Raw genomic sequence first — 19937 nt, 5'->3', positions numbered from 1 at the left:
TCCGTGTGGAGTTTGCACATTCTCCCCTTGTTTGCGTGGGTTTCACCCCCACAACCCAGAGATGTGCCAGGTAGGTTCATTGGCCACGCTAAATTGCCCCTCAATTGGAAAAAATTAATTAGGTGCTCATTTATTAAATAAACTATCCCCTAATGAATGCAAGGGATCGATGGCAAGAATCACCACAGTAAGAAGTCTTCCAACACCATGTTAAAGTCCAACAGGTTTATTTGGAATCAATGCGCGGGATTCTCCCATTCGGAGGCAGAGTGTCCATGCTGTCGGAAACGCCGTCGTACGGGCCGCTGGGAGTACCGATTCTGGCCCCTACAGGGGGCCAGCACGGCGCTGGAGTGGTTCACGGCGCTCCAGCCTCCCATCCCGGCGCGAACTGTGCGGCGCGGGATCCGTGCATGCGCAGTGGCCTCCCTCAACGCGCCGGCCCCGACGCAACAAGGCGCGGGAGTTCAGGGGCCGGCGCGGACGAAAATGAGCCCGGGGAGGGAGAGGCCGGCCCGCTGATTGGTGGGCCCCGATCGCAGGCCAGGCCCCATCGGAGGCCCCCGGGCTGGGAGAATCCCGCCCACTAGCTTTCGGAGCGCAGCTCCTTCATCAATTACCACAGCAGCAACACGCGCAACAGCCATGCCATTGCCCAGTAAAACGCCTCAGAATGAGCATACACCAGGCGAACAGTCAACAGCAATTCGCACGTGTACCACTAGAGGAACCGAACACTTTAATAGTGGCATGTGCCTTGCGTATGTAGGGGCAGATTAAATGGGAAAAGACTTGAGAAAAAAAAAGTGTTTTTTGTTCCTGCATGGATGGACCACGAAGGTTGAGTAACTTGCAAACGTCTCCATTTTCAGCTGCACTGCCCAACAGTTTGGTCACCCATCCATAACAGTGTGCCTGGGGTTGCTGCATCAGGCTGATATATCGCCTGCTGAACACAGCCCCACTGCCGGCTTCACCAGACATTTTGCTTACAAGGAACCATCGGAATCTGCCAAAACTTGCTGGAGACTGTAAACCTGGAGCATTTCAATCGAAACAGGTTGGTTGTCAAATAGGCTACGGTTGACTGAACTAAAGTCTGCCTTTCCTCCAAATTGAATCCTGAAGCAACTCAAAATCCTATTTCACACCAATCAAATTCCTGACCCCCTTCCCCTCCCCCCTTTTTTGAATGGCCAAACAAAAGCATCGTGAAAACTGCCTCTGGCGAACCAAGTCAGCAGGACTGTGACACTGACTATCCCACCTGGGCAAATGGATGATTCTCCTGTAAATGAATCTAATCTGCTCCCCAATCACTGCAGCTTACTGACGGGGAAGGAAAAAGGTTTACTTTGCCCTGTTTTCTTTCTCTTTTGTGCGAGCAATAGGCACCCCCAACAACGTGCGGATCACCGTGACGACCAACCTCCTCTGGTTGTTGCTATGGACTTTACCATTTGACAATCAGAAAACTCATTCTCCAGCATAGACTCGAGCCCCATTCACATAGGGGCTGCTTTACGTCAGTCGAACTTAGTCTCCTCGTCACATGCATCATATTTGTCGGAGGTGTGACTATTTGTGAAATAAAACCGTACGTAAAATATTTGACTGAAATCTGAGGCAACGTTGTCATTTTACCCTGGCTCAACAGGCATGTGAATAGTAGCTATTAATAAATGCGCAGTGATCAATATTCTCCACCGGACGATGTTTAAAGATTAGACCTCCCCTTCTGTATCTAGGTGACGTGCATGGAATCATGATGGAGCGAGAGAAGCAACAGCTTCTGACAGATTGCATTCTGACACAAAGTTAAAATCTAAACAGCAATATAACATAAAAGGAGTCAGTCAGGGCGACAAGGTTTTCCAATCACTCATTCACACCACGAGAGACTCACTCGCCTCTTAATTCCATTCAAGAAGCTTGGGCGAAGGGGGCTTTCCTGTCGCATATCAAAAAGCTGCAGCTACAATTAATTATTAAATAAAGCAGGGCCAGGACTGGAGGAAGCTGACAGCATAGAGACTCTGGCAGCGGCAGCAGTTCAAACGGTTTCATCTGAAATACAGTTTACAGCTCTGTGAGCCCTTGAAATAACATCAATCAAGCCAGCTAAAAGCTGACAAAGCCCGTCTCAGGATGCTTTGCCGCTAATTGTGAAAAGGAACCTCAGCCTTTGATGCATCAAAGCTTGACTTCTGAACAGCCCACTTCCATTACAAGAAGATCCACCGATTTCACAGTGTCAGGGTTAAGCATTAGTGCAAAGTGGAGATCTAAAATGAATGCTCCCTTAGGCCCATTCTGGAACATAGAAAAGAAAAATGCATTGGAAATGTGATGGGAGTGGGTTCGGCTCCAGCTCCACCTAAAGGAGCTTGAACTGACTTTGCCCATTTTCTGATGCCGGCTGAACACCCACTTTTCCCCCCTTGGCTTTCGGTCTCCCTATCCATTGCTTTCACTGTGGCATCTTATAATCAGCAATGGGTTGGAGTGTTACAAGAAGGGGCAGGAAAGTGGCGTTGACGCCGAGCGGGCTCAAGGGGCTGAATGGCCCACTCCTGCTCCTTGTGCTTATGTTCTCATTGGGGTCTCATTTTCTCCAGTTGCCCTTAACTACTTCTAATTACATTTCCTAAGCTCTCGGAGCGTGTGTCAATGCAGATCAGCACGAACATTCACATCCTGCGGATTGAGAAAAAGAATGGTAGAAAAGGTTGGCAATGCTCCCCACCTGCCACTTCATGTTGATCTATTCAGCCAACCCAAGGCAGGACACCCATCAAGAAGGCCGACCTGGAAAAACCCTCCCACGCAGGACTTCAGCACATGTTCCACCTGGACAAATAAATGGCAATCATTGAACAGGACAAATAAATGGGAATCATAGAATCGCTACAGTGCAGAAGGAGGCCATTCGGCCCATCGAGTCTGCTCCTTCAAGTGAGCACGCCACCCATGTGTAACCGACCCCCCCCCCACACACACACACAGCCCACTCCCTGCAACCCCATAACCTAATCTGCACATCCCTGGACACTAAGGGGCAATTTAGCATGGCCAATCCACCTAACCTGCACTTCGTTGGACTGTTGGAGGAAACCGGAGCTCCCGGAGGAAACCCACGCAGATACGGGGAGAACGTACAAACTCCACAATGGCCCAAAGCTGGAATTGAACCCGGGTCCCTATCCACATTCAACACAGCAGAAACTGCTTGGCTTTGAAATGAAATGAAAATCGCTTATTGTCCCAAGTAGGCTTCAATTAAGTTCCTGTGGAAAGCCCCTCGTCTCTTGCTCAGTGCAATTTTGTGTTATTTTGTTACCGGGGGGGGGGTTATTGTTTGTAAGGGGAAAAAATTGTGTTGTTAAAAAACTTTAATAAATATATTTTTAAAAAAAGAAAAGCCCTTAGTCGCCACATTCCGGCGCCTGTTCGGGGAGGCTGTTATGGGAATTGAACTGTGCTGCTGGCCTGCCTTGGTCTGCTTTCAAAGCTAGCGATTTAGCCCAGTGTGCTAAACAGCCCCTCATGTAACTGAAAACAGCCCCTCATGTAACTGAAATGAACAAAGCATAAACAGCTTTGGGACGTTGCATTCGCTAAGTAAATAAAATCATTATAACACAAAACATCAACCATCACCATTGAAACAAATTATCTGCCATGTATCGTATTGCGTATTGTGGGATCTTGCAGACTGGTTGCCACATTGGTGCAAAAAGAAAGGGGTGGCACATCTTGGTTGTCTGCAAAACAATGCAGCAGGCACTTTCTGGCACGATCGGAGACGTTATCAGGTCATTCAAACCGTTAACTCCCTCTCGGAGGGTGTGGGACTTGTTCCTCCTTACCCTTTATGTTCCCTTTAATTCCCCCACAAGGCAGTTTGGTTGTTTGTCATTCAGCATTCAGTTCTGCCAGTGGGCACCACACAAAACATTGACTGGGTTCCCCTATGCCGTCCAGCATACTGGATATTTCCAGGAATTTTAGTCTTGTGTTGCCTATTGAGTGCAGTGTTTGGATATCTTGACAGCAATCAATAAACAAGCGATGGGCGTTTAAGCAATTTGAGCCGAGCTCAAAGTAGGGACAAGTTCATAATTTGGGTAAAATTTGTAAATGTCAGTCAAAAATAGCACCCAGGGTTATCACTGGTGCAGGAGACGGCTTTGAAATGGAAATAAGCATACATTGTTGAAGGCGATGCCTGAAACTGAAGCTAAGGCACATTCTTGGCACAGATGGGTCCTAGCGGGGATCTCTTTCTTGGAATTAACTGTGCAACTGCCTGACGCTGCCTCCAACTGCAGAATGTGGAAGATGAAAGTGGCCCCTTCTCTCACATAACAAGAGCGTTTGCTTTAATCAATCAAGCTTTATAAATCGCAAAAGCTGAACACATGCATGATCTAACAGACAAATCTCAAATGTGTCACTTAGCAACAGTATGCAAATAAAGTACTTCACTGTAGGTTTACAGATCATGATGTCATTACAAACAGTCTCCAGCAACCTGAATTTTAGGGACAGGTTTTAAAAAAAAAAAGCCAATTTCTATATGTTAAAGTGCTTCACGAGCACTGAGCATTCCAAAGTGGTTGCTTCCACTAAAGCAGAGTGACTATTTTAATATAAGTAACACAGTAGCCAATTTACACACAGCAAACGCCCAAACACAATAATGCCCCAGATGACCTGTTTTTGCAATTAGGATCAAGAGATAAATACTGGCCAGGACACCAGAATAATTCCTTTTCCTGGGATCTTTTAAATGCGCCTCAATGTGCAAATAGGGCCTTGCTTTAGCTTCTCACAGCATCAGGGACCGGGTTCAATTATGAAGCTGTTATGAAGTAGATTCAATGGTACCTTTTAAATGGGAATTTGATAAATATATGAACAGGCCAAACGATTGCAGGGAAGATACATGGGGCTAATTGATAGTTCTTTCAAAGACCCTCAATGGGCCAAATGGCCTCTATGTGGCGTATCATTATATGATTCCCTGACCAAAAGCAAAAACTAGATCACAGATTCTCTGAGAGTTATATCCAACTCGTCTAAAAGACATCAAATAATGGCACTGCAGGCAAGGGGGAAAACAAAACAAGATCTTGTGTTTACATGGTGCTTTGAAAGGAAAGAAATGTCAAAGGCAATAGACAAATGAAAGAAATGGATGTCAGAGCAGAAAGGTAGAAATTTGGATATGGGGAATGGAAGTTTGATCAAAGAGATCAGCCTTCAAAGATTCTTTTTAAAATTGAGATAGACAGTTAGAGACATTGGATGCACGGGATGCCATGGAGTTCTCAACAGTAAGGTCAAGTTCGCCTGGATACAGTTTTTGACATGGTGACCCCATCCTGCTTTTCAAGCACTTGCGCCAATGTCATCCTACTGGTTGGAACTCTAATGGCCTGATTCCATTCTTATCTATCCCGTTGTAGGCAGAGAATCGTGCTCTTCTATTCCCGCGAGGCCCAGTTACCGGAGTTAAGGCTCTATCCCCTTCACTTGTGATCTATCTGCTGCCTTTCAGCAACATCACCCGAAAACATTGTCAATTTTCATATGTGCACAGCACCCCACTCAACCTCACCACCACCTCGCTCATTCTCTATATTGTCCAGAAATTGTCAGACACCCAGCACTGGAGGAGCAGAATTTTTCTCCAACTAAATATTGGAAAGACCAAAGCCATCATCTTCAGACGTAGCCACATCTCCACTTCGTCTCCCTAGAAAATCTGGGAGGCTGAACTGGACTGTTCACAACCTCTGTGTCACATTCAATCTCCAGGCGAGTTTCTGACCACATACCCGAGTCATCGAGGCCACCTATTTTCACCTCAGATACAAATCGCCCACCTCCGTTTTCAACTCATCGGCGGCTGGAAGGCATCTCTCCGTCACCTCCGCACTTGATTATTCCATCATATTTCTGACCCGCCTCTCGTATTCCACCCTCAGTAAGGTTGGTGATTGGAAACTCACCCATCACCTCGATGACCTGCACTGGTTTCTGGTTAAGCAATGTCTTGTTTTGAAACCAGTGGGGCCCTCACCTCTCTCTGTAATCCCCAACAAACGCTACAATCCATCAGACGCCTGCGCACTTCCAATTTGGATTCCCGAGTACCCCCTCTTAACTGCTCCATCATTAGCAGCCACGCCTTCAGCTGCTAAGGCCCTAAGCTCGGAAATTCCTTTTTCTTAATTTCTCCATCTCTCTCACCTCCTTTAAGATGTTTCTGTCCTAATGTCTCATTTGCTCATCCCCCACATTTCCCAACACTAGTATCATTTCGTAAGCCATTCAGAACCAATTTTGAAAGGCATCAATAATCTTAAATTAATAGAGAAAGGTGTAAATGAAAATTTCTCCGATATTATTGGCTTACACATATTTTGTGCAAATGGTAGATTAAGGAACAGGAGTAGGATCTTCGGCTCTTCAAGCATGCTCTGCCACTGCATTAGCCATGGTAACAACCTTTGAACCCAATTTCCTTGCCTTTCCTCCAGATCCCTTAACACACTTACTTTCCAGTTAAGTAAGTATTATAACATTTTGAAATATCCCAACTGATTCCGCATCGCAATCCTGCTAGCACACTTACTTATATCATGCCGGAGAACCCAGTATTTTCCTCCCACTCACTCTTCATTTCTCTCAATCACATGTGGAGAAGCCCTCCAGTGATTCATTTTACATTATTTAGTTTGATTTATTATTTAGTGGGAACACTCCCTCAGGCTTCTCCACCACTATAACTTTGGCAGAAACGCCAGTTAAATAAACTTGTGCATTTATAAAGTGCCTTTCACAACCCCAGGTGCTATAGAAGTCTATGCACTGTGGGTAATGTCGGAAAATTAGGAGTCAAATTGTTCACAGTAAGATCTAATCAAAAAAAAAGATCTAATTATTAAGGGATAATCAATGGCAAGGGTATCAGGGACAACTCCCCTGTGTCAAAATTACCTGGGATATTTTGATTTCCTGCAGGCACCCCCTGCAGAGAAATCATTTTAATGGGCGTGATTCTCCGACCCCCCGCCGGGTCGGAGAATCACCGGGGGCTGGTGTGAATCCCGCCCCCGCCGGCTGCCGAATTCTCCGGCACCGGAGATTTGGCGGGGGCCGGAATCACAACGCGCCGGTTGGTGGGCCCCCACCCGGCGACTCTACGGGCCGGATGGGCCGAAGTCCCGCTGCTGGAATGCCTGTCCCGCCGGTGTGAATTAAACCACCTCTCTTACCGGCGGGACAAGGCGGCGCGGGCGGGCTCCGGGGTCCTGGGGGGGGGGGGGGGGGGGCGCGGGGCGATCTGGCCCCGGGGGTGCCCCCACGGTGGCCTGGCCCGCGATTGGGGCCCACCGATCCGCGGGCGGGCCTGTGCCGTGGGGGCACTCTTTTCCTTCCGCCTTCGCCATGGTCTCCACCATGGCGGAGGCGGAAGAGACCCCCTCCACTGCGCATGCGCGGGGATGCCGTGAGCGGCCGCTAACGCTCCCGCGCATGCGCCGCCCGGCAATGTCATTTCCGCGCCAGCTGGCGGGGCACCAAAGGCTTTTCCCACCAGCTGGCGGGACAGAAATCAGTCCGGCGCGGGCCTAGCCCCTCAAGGTTAGGGCTCGGCCGCTCAACATTTGGAGGATTCCGTACCTTTGGGGCGGCGCGATGCCGGACTGATTTGCGCCGTTTTTGGTGCCGGTCGGCGGACGTCGTGCCGATTACGGAGAATTTCGCCCAATGTCTCAACCAAAAGATAGGGTAGAATTCTCCCATGTCCTTGCCGGCGGCGGGTTCAACGGCCGGGGCGGGGGGGATGGAAGAGAGATCTGGCCAAAAAACAGTTTTCCACTGCTGCGGATTTTCCGTGGGATCTTCCATTGGTTCCCGTCATGGAGAATCAGGAAACCCGCATGAGGCCAGCGCGAAACTAATTTGCAAACCGCCAATAGGATGCAGAGAAAGGCCTGATCGGAATCTCAACACCACCCCGCACCACCCATGCCCGATTCTGCTCGATGCCAGCAGGAAAATACAGCGGTCCAGAGCACATCTGGAACAAACTGCATGGAGAGGTCGGAACAGAAGTGGGAGGGCTGAGCGCTTCTAGGTGGATCTTTCAGATTCAGTGTCACGAGGAGGTCCATCTTCCAGCCTTGGAATGCTCCTGAAGATCCATCTCCCTTCGTCAATAGTGGGTCAGTGATGTTGGGCGCCGTGATGTTGGCGCCTTTTAAAGATGGTACCCAGAAACGATGGTGGGACACACGCCATCATGCCTGCCCCACCACGGAATGTATCATTAAACCCAAGGGTTCATAACTGATAAGGTTGGGCCGGACAATATGGCATGATTTCCTGCTGGCCTCCTCAGTGTGAATCACCCCATCCCTGCCCCACCACAGTACTTAATTCCAGATGGGAGCAATCCGCCCATGGTCTTGGTTACTGCAGCATTGCTTCAGTACTATAATGGAACATAAATTAATGCAAATGTTCAAGTCTCCAGGAGTGGGGCTTGAATCTATGACTTTCCAGAGGTAAGTGCGCTCCTAACGGAGCCACGGCTGGGGAACATAATTACAGAGATGGGTGGAAGGGCAGTGATTCTAGCATTTCAAGTCCCTTCGTAATTCATCCCCATCCTATCTCTCTAACCTCCTCCAGCCCCACAACCCTCCCAGATACAGCACTCTTCTAATTCTGGCCTCTTGAGCATCTCTGATTTTAATCAATCCTCTCTTGGTGACTGTATCCTCAGCTGCCTCGGCCCAAAACCTCAGAATTCCCTCCCTAATCCTATCTTCCCCTCGACCCCTCCTCTCCTGAAGGCAGGTCTTGAAATGTGCTCATTTGACTTGTAAACATTTGGTCATCTGTTTCTCTTTACGTGGCACAAAATGTCCGATCCCGTTTGGCAACACCCCTCTAAAACACTTTGGTGGGGGGAGGCTTCAGTACATGAAAGCTGCGATACAAATGCAAGTTGTTGTTGTTATTGTTGTTGAGACCCCCCCCTCCCCAACACCACGGAATTCCCTTTCTGCAGCTGCTCTCCCACGAGAGACGTAAGCACTTCTCTAATTTTCCATTTCAAAGTTCAAGCACAGGAACAAAGCATGCAAGATCCACGAAGGGGGAAAAAAAAACACACAAGTTCACTTTGAACTTCCACTTTTGCAGATTTTATTCATAAAAGGTTTGCTAATCTCTGGGTGCAATTCACAGTCTCTGTGCTGCTTGCTTGCATGTGTAGGACACCTATGTTTACATATAGAAATACTTGTGGAATACTGACGCAACCTCACAAGAATACCAGAGTGCGGCGTGATGCTCAGGATCCTTGTTTTCATACGTGAAAAACAGTATGTGCAATGGAATCATAGAATCCCTACACAGTGCAGGAGGAAGCCATGCGGCCCATCAAGTCTGCACTGACCCCCCCCCCCCCCCCACTCCCCTCCGAAACAGCACCTCACCCAGGTCCACACAGCCTGCCCTGTCCCCATAACCCCACCTAACCTTTTGGACATTAAGGGGTAATTTAACATGGTCAATCCACCTATCCTGCACATTTTTGGCCTGTGGGAGGAAACCGGAGCACCCGGAGGAAACCCACGCAGACACGGGGAGAACGTGCAGACTCCGCACAGACAGTGACCCACTGCTGGAACAAACCCGGGTCCCTAACGGTGCGATGCAACAGTGCTAACCACTGTGCCACCATGTCCCTACAGGGAAAGTTTGGGTTGTTATAATCTTTACTTACCATTGCATTAAGCAAGTAAAAGGCATAAACTAGAGATAGTGGATGGATTTTAGGTGGATGAGGGGTGGGGGTGGAGAGAAAATAAATTTGACTTAGTTTTATGGCTTGGTGCAATCATTTTGTCCATGGAATTAATCAGTCACAGACGTGATTCCTTTCCACGCTCTCTCTCATCCCAATGCAGCAGCATCTGGTGACATTACTTCTTCTGACACACTTAAGGTAATAATGACCACATTGACCACATTCTAGTCGGCTGCCACAGGAACCGTATACCCCTGCATCAGGTGTATTTATTTTGTCCCATTAATGAGAAGGCAAGATGTAGCTTCATAAGGCACAAGCTGCATTCTCAATAGCAGACCATTCTCCAAAGCTGTTGTTCCTTCAGTAGCCATCAGGCACAACGTCCGCCATAATTACAATTAACTTTGGTGCACTGTGTGAGCAGCCCAATAAAAAAAAAAAATCACAAAAAGTTAACTGATGATTTCTCTATATTGATGCCTTTCTGCCAGGTCCTGATCGATGTTTACTTAGAGATTTCTCTTCAGTGCTTTGCTGTCACCTATATTCCACACCCAAAGACCTCTAAGAGGTCATCGATATGCATTAAGCTGCATAAAAATGCTCGTGACTGTACTATATTCTTTCCCTTTTTATTATTCACAGAATGTGGGCATGGCTGGCAAGGTCAAATACACTGCCCATCTCACATTGCCCTTGAGAACGGGGTGGCGGTGAACCACCATAGTTTGGCTGGTGAAGGTACTGTTGTGATGCTGTTAGGTCAGGCCTTTGAGCCAGCAGCAATGAAGGAGCAGTCACACATGTTTCCAAGTCAGAAAGGTATGAAACTTGGAGGGTGGCGGTGGTGTTCCGATTGTCAGGGCCGTTCCTGTTGATTTCCATAGTTCCTATTTCTTTTATTTTGTCTTTATTGTTTTTGGTACATGGAACTCAAAAGTGTCAAAATAGTACACGGTTATAAAGTTTTGCATTTTGTGCAGAAGTACCCAGACTTTATGGCACCCAAGAAATTGGAGGGGTTCATTTTGATTAGTTGGCTGGGGGCCAATGGATTGGCCAGGGACAGTAATCTGCCCAGCAATTGACCGTGATTGGTTCCTGTCAAGTGGGGTTTTTCCAGAGAGAATCCAAGAGAAGCCACTGGACCCTCATGGTGGAAACTATGCTGTTGCCTACTGTCTGAAGGCAGAAGCTTCTGGACCCTGAAAGAAGTTGCCTCTCTCTCCCTCTCTCGAGAATGCTGGTGCCTGCTATTTCTGTTGGTCTACAGTGAAAACCACCTCAAGCTGAATGAAAAGATAGCATTCATCTGAAAGCCTAGACTGAAGAAACAACTCGATATTTTAAAATAAAAGGTTCATTTCAACCGTGTTGTAACTCCAGGTCAAGTGGGGCTGGAACTCACAGCTCACTGGCCTAGGGTGATGTACAACTATGCACTTGCTGCCCTTGTCCTTGTCAAATGGTAGAGATCACGGGTGCGGGAGCTGCTGCCGAGAAGGTCTTGCCGTATATAGTATACAGAGCTACATTGCACCAATGATGGAGAGAGTGAATGTTTAAGGTGGTGGACGGGCATGGAGGCTGCTTTGCTCTTGATGGTATCAAGTTTCTTGGAGCTGTGCTGTGCTCATCCAGGCAAGTGGTGAGTATTCAATCACAATCTTGATCTGTGCCTGACGGGGGAAACGAGACGCTGTCACCCGTCATACCCTGAATGGGGTTATGTACGAGAGCTTCTACCCATCTGCCTTGCATTAGAGGTAGCACGTGTGACACCTCAAGTCATTGAGAGGTGGGTGTAAGCATTGGTATTCGATGCTTGGGGGACCCAAGCACTCAACTTCAATAGGGGCTGGTTTAGCACACTGGGCTAAATCGCTGGCTTTTAAAGCAGACCAAGCAGGCCAGCAGCATGGTTCAATTCCCGTACCAGCCTCCCCGAACAGGCGCCGGATTGTGGCGACTAGGGGCTTTTCACAGTAACTTAATTGAAGCCTACTTGTGACATTAAGCGATTTATTTCATTTCATTTCATATCCCCTTCGAAGGCCACCAGGTTCTCGTTTTGATACAGCTGCTGGGAATCACGCCGGCATGACATCACACCAGTGACCAATGAATATTCAGTGAATGGGAAAGTCCCGGATGAGGGCTCGCTAACAAGACGATAATGTATTTAAATGAGGTTCTGAACCTTCCTGGGCGGGAACACTTGTTAAATCACCAGCGAGGGGGAAAAAAACGAAATCGGGAAACGTGATCTCGTCAGCGAGGCTGGGTTTTCATGATTCTTGCAGGATTTTGAACCCACATCATCATTCTCACTGATGCCTAACTCGGGCTCAAATTTCCACCCAATGTTTCAGGTATGAACCCTTTGTCAGTTCTGGTAAAGGGTTCACATCTGACATGTTGACTCTCCACAGAAGCTGTTTGACTTGCTGAGTGTTTCCAGCACTTTTTCATTTTGTCCCGGAGCTCAGTATCCACCACATTTTGCTGTCTGGTCTTTAATTGTTTGGGATATATTATGATTTCATGTTGATTATTGTCAAGTTTCACTAAGCATCATAACTTTGGTCCCGAGATCGTTTGCTTAAGTACACAAAATACAAATTCACCCATTAATTTCTCATCAGTGTCGACATTAATCACCCTCATCCAAAAAGGATGTTTGTTAACACAGCCAAGAAAATAGCCATTTAATGCAGTTCCAACAACACAGCAGATATATTGGAATGTAGCCTATGATTTTATCAGTAGTGGAGTTCAATTACTCTGGAGTGCTCTGCACTCATTTAAATGAACAAATAAAGTGATTTGCAGCATTGAGAAGATTGTTTGATGCAAGAACTTGCTTGTAAACTTGATTTAACACTCATAAGCAATTTAAATGGAACATTACTAAACATATCAGAGCCCACAACTGACTCAAAACAGCCTTTCCATTGCATCACTGAATGTGCTAAGTGCTCAGAGATGACACATTTTAAGACAATCTACCAGCGAACTAAGCAATCATCAGAAAACCGATTGGTCCAAAGGGCACTTGAGCAAATCCTTGCAACCAGTTCCAGAGAAGCATTGGCAGAAGCAGGGTATTAATTGCCTTCTTGTGTGTGTGACGTAAAGAGGATAAAATCTTTGTATTGACTCAACACCTCATCAACTCGGAAAATTTATCCCTGTTTTCTCACTGAAATCATCCCGGTTTTCTCACTGAAATTCAACTCAAAAACGATCCAGTTTGTGTCCCAGGGCCTCTGTCACTCCCTTCACCTCCAACCCCAACTCATCATAGATTCACAACCAGAGGGCTAAGAGTACAGGTCAATCGTGTAAGGGCGCAAATGGCAAGGACAAATGCTAGAAAAGTAACAAACATTTTGGCGTGGTCGCAGAGGCATCCACCTTAACTAAAAAAAAACTTCCAACCCTAAATAGGTCAATGGAATGGGAATACAGCAGTCACTTTCTAATGCACAGATTTTTGTAAATATGTATTGATGTGTTGGGTACTCTGGATCTGTGGAGACTGCGTTTACCTTAGCAGTAGCATAGACAGGCTACCAACACTTGTAATAGTACAATTCTATTTTATTTAACTAAGAGCTGTTAAACATACTTGCACTGTGGCTCGACACTATGTTAGATTGACTGAAGACCTATGCCTAACCTGACCAGCCTATACTGCTAGCACATGGTGGATGTTTGTGCTACTGACTGCGGGCTCTGTCTGTCTCAGAGGCTGCATCCCGAATGAACGGGAAAACTAGTGCCCTCTGTCTTTATAGTGACCGTGCCCTAACTGGTGATTGGCTGCTGTGTTGTGTGTGTTGATTGGTCTTGCAGTGTGTCAGTCAGTGTGTGTCTCTGCACCATCATATACTGATGTGTATATTGTGACATGTGTCAAATATCTGACCTCTTCATTTATACTCCAATCCTACTTTAAATGAAGTACGAGAAACAGAAAACTGCTCAACTTATAATGATGCCAACAAATGCAGCACAAAACACTTGTCTGTGTTATACACACTACTTTAGAGATTAGTTACAAGTGCTGGGCAATTTGTTTTTCCAATTTACGTAGTGTTTGCAAGTCACTGAAGTGGATGGAGTTCAACAGCTTCATAGCACCAATTAAGGAAATTCATGCACACTGAAATTTAAAAACCAAAGCATAAGCTTGAACAAAATACCCAAAGGTGCACGAACCAGCGCAGCTTGGCCCAAATCATTTATCCAGAACCCCCATTTCCAACCCTCATTAGGTAACAAATGCACACTTGCTTTCCTCTGATTGTTCTGGGCAATCTTCCCTTCTAAACTGATTTAGTGCAGGAAACACTGGGGACATCAGCGACAGGAATCCGCGCAGATGCTACGCCCCCTTTTTCACAGATCCTGGTAAGCTAAGAGTTGAAATGTCTCAAAGCTTCTTTGTCAAGCTGCGGAGGGAAGACAAGGGAGCAGGATGATGAGGTCAGGTTGGGAGGTGGGGGCCTGTTCAGATGAGTCAGGGGAGTAAGGAGGTCGAGGGATAGTTAAGTGGTGGGGGTTCGGTCAGGTTGGTTGGAGGAGGGAGTCAGGGTCGGGTCAGATCAGATTATAATCGCAAGGGGGAAAATGGAAATGTCGGGGGGGGGGGGGGGTGGGGGGGTGGAAAGAGTTGGTGGGGATTAGTTGTTTGGTTATCCATGAGTTAGCCTAAGAGTTTTCTGTCCAACACTTCCTGGGTAACTATTCAGGGTAAGTTTACTTTTATTCTTTCATAGGATGTGGGCATCACTGACGAGGGCAGCAATTGTTGCCCATTCCTAATTGCCCTTGAGAGGATGGTGCTGAGCTGCCTGCTTGAACTGTTACAGCCCACGTGCTGTCAGGCAGACAGTTCCAGGAATTTGACCCAGCGACAGCGAAGGAACAGCGATATAGCTCCAAGTCAGGAACCGTCCGAAATCTGTGTCTCTAACTCAGGGTTGGAGACTTTGGCAGAGGGTTGCAAGGGCCAGGTGAATCTGAAGTCCAAACTTCCCAGATAATTCACACAGAATCAGTGCATAGAGACTTCAAAGGAGCCCCAAAGTGCATCTTGTGGGTGTACACCCGATTATCCAAAGACTAGAAGACCTGAGCCTTGGGGGAGGAAATTGCAGATTTTAGGGCCTCAGCATGTGTTGGCATACACCACCATTTTGATAATGAACTCAGCTCCATAGACTAAACACATTAACTGGAATGGCACATCAGTCATTTGTGTGTTTTTAAAACAATCACGGAGTGAAACTGCGTTCAAAGCGTTGCGCGGACTGGGTGAGTGAATATATAACATAGAATGACTGGCATACGCGTGCACTGGGTGAGTGAAAAGAACCTCGCCACTGGATTTAGGTAGCAACGCTCACTCACACAAGCCTGTAATCATTTATCCACTCTGCAAGATTTATTTTCTTGCAATTACTTCCACTCACCCAATATTCTGTAAATAATCCACTGAATCATCAGTTTCAGACTTCTGCAGATTGTGCGTGGGCATTTTCTCATTATTTTTCAACAAGCGTGTAGTGTTTCTAGTTTGAAATACAGAATCGTCTGCATTGTAACATTTTACTGATCAAGACTTTAGACAATATCCAGCACACTGTCTCAAGTTGCATTCTTTTATTCTAAAGCAGCTCACCCATCATTGCTCAGTTCAGTCTTCCCGGGCATATATGATGGCTGTTCTACACTGTACTTTAAAACACAGATTTTCAAGACTTGATTGTCAGGGTTCACATGAGGATCCCATAAGGTCTGCAATTTAACCACACCCAATGTCTGGTTCAACCCGAGATTTTCCAACAACGTTTATCTCTGCGCTGTGATGACTTATCGAACGTCACCTCACAGAGACACACTTTACAGCTATAATTACTGCTTGGGTTTGTCCAAATGGAAAACAGATATATGGAGGAGGAAATGGTGCTAGTGAATTGTGCGCGCAAGACAAGAAATAGTACTTGGGAAGGGGCATGAACAGACCTCGAAGGCAGGTTTTACTTTACAGTTCAGTTCGTGCCTGAAACAAGCCGTGAATTGGCCAGGATACACGGTGCAGGATGCAAACTCACCATAATGAGTCTGGCTGCAAGGCCAAGGATCAACCATTGTTCTAGCAGACTGGCATTGTGGAGATAGGCGACACTTTCAAAGTGAAGCACATCTGTCTACACATCCTGTCAACCCTTGAACTCCAGTCAGTTCCTGCCAAATGTGTAACTTCTGCGCCATTATCAGGAATCAAGACAGCCTTCCAGACATGGGGATCAAGGGCATCATTTGTACAATTTTCATAGCTAAAGATGGGTTGCTGCTCATTGCTCAATTTCAAGCTCAAAAAGGCAAGTACTCAAATGGCAATGGGATCAGAACACATTTCATTTTTCAGTAGTGTATCTGTGCACCTTAATCTGTGCCCTCATGTTCTTGATCCTTCTATGAGTTTGCTCTAAATCTATGGTGACTGGGTGATAGGATCATCGTCTTTAGGGAAGGAAATACACAATTGACGCCAGGGACTGATGTGTTGGGGTTTTGTTACATAGTGAAACCTGCTTGCTTTCCCACATGCAGCTGTGCCAAGTTTCAAGAACGGCTTTGGGCAAGACTAACAATACCATGAAACAGAAAGTGCAAGCTGAAGTCAGCATATTCAGGATGTCATAAAAATAGATAGGACATGAGTTTTGAGTTGCTTGCGCCATACAAGCCAATTCCATATCCTACTTGAAAATAAACGGAGATATATATTAAGATGGCCAGTCATTTGCAATGCAGATAGAAACCACCCCAGTAACTGGAAACACCATCTAACGGTCTTCAGCAATCACATTTCAAAATAATAAAATCACGCTGTCACCTGATTGACTAAATAATCCAACCAAGGACAACTTTCTTCTAAAATCGCCCAAGAAAGGCACTGTAAACACAACTGTCATCTTAAAAGTCACACATAGATGAGCGTTAGCAGAGTATTACTTGATACATTACATGGTGCAATTCTCCTGTCCATTAAAGAAAAGGTATTTACTTACTGTCAGTAACACCACAGGAGATTTATTGGTATTTCACAAAGAACTGCATGTAATTGGGAGGATCGGAGGAATATGAAATATGAATTTCAATAGGCTGATGGTTACATTCATTACAAATGTCATTGTATAAATGCATTTTTTTTACAATGGTAAGATGACCTCATACAGAAATTGAAAGCCAATCACTTAATATTCAGTGCCTCTTATGTGGAACCAAAAAGGTACAAGCATTTTCTACATAATTCCCTCCCAAATAATTAAGCTTTGGTTCATCTCAATTTGAGATAGTTTACAGTAATTGACTGCAGTCTTAATGGGACAAGCCAATTTAAACAGAATTAGCAGATTAATGCAACATGCTTTACATGACCTCTGGTTATTGAAAAAGAGAACAACATGCAAACTAACCTGTGCAGAATTGTGGAAGGTCCTCCAAATAAATATTGTATAGAAATATAGGGTAGGATTCTCCGGCCTCGTCTGCACGGCGACCAGAGAATCCCGCCCCTGGACGTCGTAAATGGCGGAGCGTTTTACAACGGCGTCATCTGGCCCCTAGGAGCAGCAGTCTTGCGCTGCACAGGCGCGGGTCCGCATGCGCGCCACAGAGGAACATAAGCCCGCCCCCCAGGGTTTAGCCCGCCCGCCGATCGGTAGGCCCCGATCGTGGGCCTGGCCACCTTGGAGGCCCCCCCACGGAGTCGGATCCGCCCTCACCCACACCAGGACGGCCTCCGCAGCACGAACGGCGAGGTTCCACCAGGTAGGACCACACGCGAACAACGCCGGCAGGGACTCATCCGAACACAGCGGGCACTCAGCCCATCGAGCGCGGAGAGTCGCCGGGGGGAGCTGCATCGAGCGGCCCATGCCCGGCGTCGGAGCAGCGTCGCAGGATTCGCGCCGCCCTCAGCGATTCTCCACCCGTGGTGGGGGCGGAGAATCCTGCCCACTATTCCGTAACGCATCAATAAGAAGCATTTAGCTGTTCAGGGAGATCACACCAGTTGTGGTGCCATGTTCATTAATGTTAAACTAATCTCGTTAAAACCCAACAAAACACCCGCTATCAAAGTAGAACACCACAGAAGGAGAATTTAATTCACTTGAACCAGAAAATGTTGAAAACACTCGAAACTGGCCAATCAGCATCTTGTGGAGAGTGAAACATTTACAATTCCAGTTTGATGATCATCCAGCAGAACCAAGTACCGAAATCAGAACGGAATTTGCTATTTCCTATTTACAGCTTCCATAGTCCCATCATTTACTACTTTTTTTAACATTCGTTCATGGAATGTGGGCACCACTGGCCGGGCCAGCATTTATTGCCCAGCCCTAATCTTCCTTGAACTGAGTGGATCGTTAGGCCCAATGCAGAAGGCACCATTGCAGAAGGCATTCAAGAGTCAACGACACTGCAGTGGATCTGGAGTTGCATATATTGCAGACCAGGCAAGGACGGCAGATTTCCTTCCCTAAAGGACACCAGTGAACCAAATGGGTTTTTATGATAAATCGATAATGGTTTCATGGTCATCATTAGAGTTTTAATTCCAGACTTTTCAGCATCTGCTGTGGTCAGATTTGAACCTGGTTCCCCAGAGCAAGGCCCCGGGTCTCTGCATTACAACCACAGTGACAATACAACTATGCCATTGCCTCCTTCAGCCTAATGTTAGTGCCTTTTGCTTTGCACTAGCATCCCTTATGTCGCTTAATCTTGCTTGCCTTCCATCCTACCACAAGACTTCCAATTTATTCTATCCCTCACCCTCCTTTGCCTGCCTGCGCAATTTGCATAAAACTCATAATATCTCGAACTTTTTCCAGTTCTGAGGACGATCTCCCAGTCCACAGGTTCTGTCTGACCCGCTGAGAGTTTCCAGGAACTTCCATTTTCATTTCTGAATTCCAGCATTCGCAATATGTTGTTTAATAGAAATTCTTTGGGTACTTGGAGCAAAGAGGGGTTTTTAGTGGCCTGATAACGTGATATATAAAACTATCCAAAGTACTTGCAAAAAGAAGATTGGGATTCAATCACTGAACCTTTGCGCATCATTAGTCTCAAGACAGTGCTCATCATGGATAATCGGAATTCCCCCTCGGAATAGCACTGGACAGCAGTGTCAGACTTTGGATCGCTTATATGGCCTTCGTGGTGTTACTCATTGCTATTCAATGGAACTATCTTTTTGGTTTGCTGAATCTATTTCTCTGTTCCACATCAGTTCCCATGGTAATGTGTCTTCTTTCTTAATTTGCATTTTGAGACTGGTTTTATGGACGCACATCGTTTCGGAGATGAGCACAGTATTTCCTATTAATTATTCCTCACTGTTGTACAATGAATAATCCACAGTGCCATATATGGATGTATTGATACACCTTGTAATGTCTCCATCCCACTCTTTCTAAAAAAAAAACAATGCAACATTTTTTTTTGTGTTCATATTGTTCACCAAACAGCTTGGTAACAGAGCCATCTTCAACACTTTCCCCAACGGGTGGAACTTAAGAGTTTTAATCTGGAACTTGTGATGGGGTTCAAGTCACCCACCATATTCCTAAATACAAAAAGAGAGCTCGGAACAATTGCTAGTGGATACAAGCAAAAACTTTCTTCCTTTGCTAATTGTCTAACCTTTCAACCATTTAATTGATACTATTATTGTCGCTGTCCTTTTACCTTCTCCCATCACTCTTAAACTCCAAATATCCCATTCCGCCTACTCTTCCTCCTTTTTGCACTAGACTCTTCGAGAAACCATACATTAGACAGGAACTCCCACTCTAATTCAGTCTTTACCAGGATCTCCTAACTCTGGCAATAAAAATAAGCACTTAAAAAAAGAAACTGTTGAAAGCCTAAAGAATAGAAAAAGTCAGAAGTGCACAGGTCGGCAACAGGCAAGTTGACTCAAAATTAATAACTTTTCTCAGTCCTCCTCTCCTCCTATAAGATTTTTTTGTACTCTTTGATGGGATGTGGGGATCGCTAGCTGGGCCAGCAT

The 19937-nt window shown here is 46.2% G+C and overlaps 1 protein-coding gene across 2 annotated transcripts in view; it reads right to left on the bottom strand.

Annotated features, from left to right (window-relative positions):
- Positions 1-19937, bottom strand: part of LOC140398536 (inactive phospholipase C-like protein 2) — a 265583-nt gene that overhangs the window by 209522 nt on the left and 36124 nt on the right. Inside the window, exon 1 of one of the 2 annotated variants that reach the window (XM_072487318.1) lies at positions 2747-2850. The exons of the other annotated variant lie outside the window; for it this stretch is intronic. Within the exon in view, the coding sequence (XP_072343419.1) occupies positions 2747-2758 (12 nt within the window). The 5' untranslated portion in view covers positions 2759-2850. Of the gene's footprint in view, positions 1-2746; positions 2851-19937 lie in introns of those variants that run through there. 2 annotated transcript variants of the gene reach the window in all.

The sequence above is a fragment of the Scyliorhinus torazame genome, chromosome 21 (genome assembly GCF_047496885.1).
Source record: "Scyliorhinus torazame isolate Kashiwa2021f chromosome 21, sScyTor2.1, whole genome shotgun sequence".
Lineage (NCBI taxonomy): Eukaryota > Metazoa > Chordata > Chondrichthyes > Carcharhiniformes > Scyliorhinidae > Scyliorhinus > Scyliorhinus torazame.
The sequence above is the reverse complement of the archived record's forward strand: the minus strand, read 5'-3'. Positions and strand labels throughout refer to the sequence as shown.